At 40.5% G+C, this 3038-nt stretch overlaps 1 protein-coding gene across 1 annotated transcript in view; it reads left to right on the forward strand.

Annotated features, from left to right (window-relative positions):
- Positions 1–3038, forward strand: part of nbas (NBAS subunit of NRZ tethering complex) — a 107057-nt gene that overhangs the window by 22760 nt on the left and 81259 nt on the right. The window contains 2 exon segments of the mRNA XM_008313261.3: positions 62–213; positions 347–484. Coding sequence (XP_008311483.1) covers positions 62–213; positions 347–484 — 290 coding nt within the window.

The following is a 3038-nucleotide window of genomic DNA, read 5'->3' on the forward strand; positions in this document are numbered from 1 at the left end:
CGGTGCTTTAGATTCGTGTGAGCTCTGTGCTGCTTTTATTCTTTTCCCATATTCCCCCCAGATCAAGATTCGCAAGCGCTCATGGGTGTTGCACGAGTGTGTGGAGAGGGTGCCGGAGAATGTTGATGCAGCCAAGGAGCTGCTGCAGTACGGCCTGAAGGGAACTGACCTGGAGGCACTGATCGCAATAGGAAACAGAGAAGACGGTGGCAGGTATGGCAGGAGCCGGCACAAATCACATACATGCACTCAAATGCAGTCAGAGCACGTCATTAACTTTAAATAGACCGTGTTTTATTCATATCTTTTGTTCTAAAGTGAACGTGATTCCAATGCACTCTCCCAGGTTTATCATGCCGGGAGACGTTGACCTTGACGAGTTGCCGTATGAAGACATCCTGTTGGATGAGGAGGAGCTGGACCTGAAGAAGGAGAGAGAAAACATGAAGAGACGGGAGCTGTTAGCCAGGGTTGATTTCAGCAGGTATGTTGAAAACAGATAAGACTCTGTGTAAAGGAAGCTGCAGAAACTACTGCTTTGGGTCTGTGACCTTCAGGGACATAAGGTGTTTTGTAAAGAGATTTGCACATTCAGTACAATACAATATTGCAATACCAAGCTGTTTTATATTTTATACTATTATGCTGGAATAGTGGAGTTCCTTCATTGGCACCTGACAATTTTAACACATCAGGTTTCTGTTATTTAGAACGATATGTGAGTCACTTTTATTCCCAGGGTTCTCTGGGCCTGATGGCAGCCCAGTGAAAATACAAGGTGGGATATTAAGGTGAAAGTTGTTTAAGGTGTGAATGAGGAAACTGTTGGAAAATGGGAGAGAATTCTGCCACATTTAACAGTGATTGTTTCATCCGGTCACACGGCGGAGCGGGGATCATAAAGGCAGGGACATTAATGAGGATGAGAGGGGAACACGCGTCAGTGCAGATTAGTGGGTAATCTGCTAGAGGTAATTTATGCCTTTGTTGTGGAGTGCCCAGGGAAAGACTAATGAAAAACCCTTTAGTGATCACTAATCACTTCACATAAACACACAGGCAAAGCACATACACATTGATGCACTCCGAAAATCCTTACTGCATACTTTGGTTGTTACTAATGTGTCGTCAAATTACCAAAAATTAAACATCTAAATGTACAATAATCCAGCAGCAAAGCTAATAAACTTCGATTTCAATATTTCTTCGTTTGTGCCACGTGGAAAAATTGCATTGATTTGTGTTTTTATTTTCTTGGTTCAGCGAGGCTGTTCTGCAGGAATTACATTGTTAACTAACTAAATCTAAAGTGATATTTTTGAAAGGTTTGAGGACCACTGACTAGATTAGTAGTTTCAAAAGAGCAAGTATTAAATGGACAGGTATTTAATGCTGGATTGTGATCTTCTACTAACAAAATACTTAACTATTGAGTCTCCAGTATACATTTAGAATAAAAGAGCATTAATAACATTATAGAATGTTGTATAATCTTTGACTAAGTCAGTGCTGAAATGGGCTTCCACGTGTGTTTTTATAACGTCTGAATGTCAGTGTAGGTGAGCGGGTACAAGTGTTTCGGATGCAGCCGAGCCCCACACTAATGGATGTAAACATGTTTCCTTGAGGCCTGAGCCTGAGGCCTGAGACAGCTAATAATTCTCTTAATTTCTTTTTAACTACACCACCATTACAGAAACGGTCTGGAATCGATCACAAGTGCACCGACCATGGGTGCATGTGTCGGGTGTCAATGTGTGTGTGTGTGTGTGTTTGCAGTTGGAAGAGGGCACTCTGGCCTTTTGTCTGTCCTGATGGTATTTTTATTTTCATTTGAATAATTAGGGTTTTCTTAAGGTAGTATTTTATTATTCTTCTACTGTAGTTCCTGTGTGTAAAACATGTTTCAACCTTAAGGCCCCTGTGTAAAATACTCTTTCTGTAATACATGCTATCAATTAATTATCCTCAAGTGGGCAACTGCTTGTTCTAGTTAATTTACAGTTACAGCATTTTATTAAACTGGATTTATTTTACCAGAACATCCTCCTGTGTTCTTCTAGGGGGAGCTACATGTCCCATGTTTACTGACATTAGTCCTTCATTACCTTTATATTCTACCTTTTGGGGATTTCTGCAACAAACATTCAATGATTGATTGATTTTCAATTAGTGAAAATACTGTTATGAGTTTTTCATTTGCTTCTCATGATAAGTGGTCACACACTTCACTGTTGTTTGTCTTACATGCTTTCACTCTGTTGTGTCGCCTGGTGATTCAGATTGTTTCAGGCTCCTGCTTGCATCGCGGCCTGTGTATGAATAATTACGCACAATTTTCAAATCCGTCAAGGATCATTACACATGCTGATGCTGTAGATCTCTGCGTACACTGAGATACGCAACACCTGCAGGTTTGTTTGTATGCCATAGAAGAGGAAAGATAGGGTGGAGGCAGATGGATGTTGTTGATGAATGTACAGTATATGAATTGTGTGGAAAAAAGTCTTTATGTTTATCTGATCACAGGCAGACCTCAGTCAGAAATCTCGTTTTCTCATTGGCCCATCTCCTGCTGGTTCTATCTGTGTGTGTATGTCAACACCTGTGTATGAAGATCTGCGTTCTGCTGGAGGTTCTCGTATTAATGCCGTCCACTTTCGTCCCTCGCATTCTGATAATCATTTTTCTATCATTTTTCTGTGACCGGCGTGTGTGTGTGTGTGTTTGTGTGTGTGTTGTCCCGGCTTATGCATTTCCATCCAATAATGTTGGACTGGACATGTTTGCAGAATGATGAAGGAGCGATGCCATCCACTTGTCATAGTCTGCAGAGAGTATGGCTTTGTAATATATGATGCAATATAAGCCAGCATATACACACGTCGTCTCAGAGCAGTCTGATTGAAGCTGATTTTACTTAAATTATGTCAATATTTGATATACGTTGTATGTTCTACAATCAAGATGCAAAGTAATGACTCAAATCCACCTTGACATTGTTCTATATCAATAATTCCATTATTTGGATTAGTCAC

This window comes from Cynoglossus semilaevis, chromosome 7 (assembly GCF_000523025.1).
Source record: "Cynoglossus semilaevis isolate Cse_v1.0 chromosome 7, Cse_v1.0, whole genome shotgun sequence".
NCBI lineage: Eukaryota > Metazoa > Chordata > Actinopteri > Pleuronectiformes > Cynoglossidae > Cynoglossus > Cynoglossus semilaevis.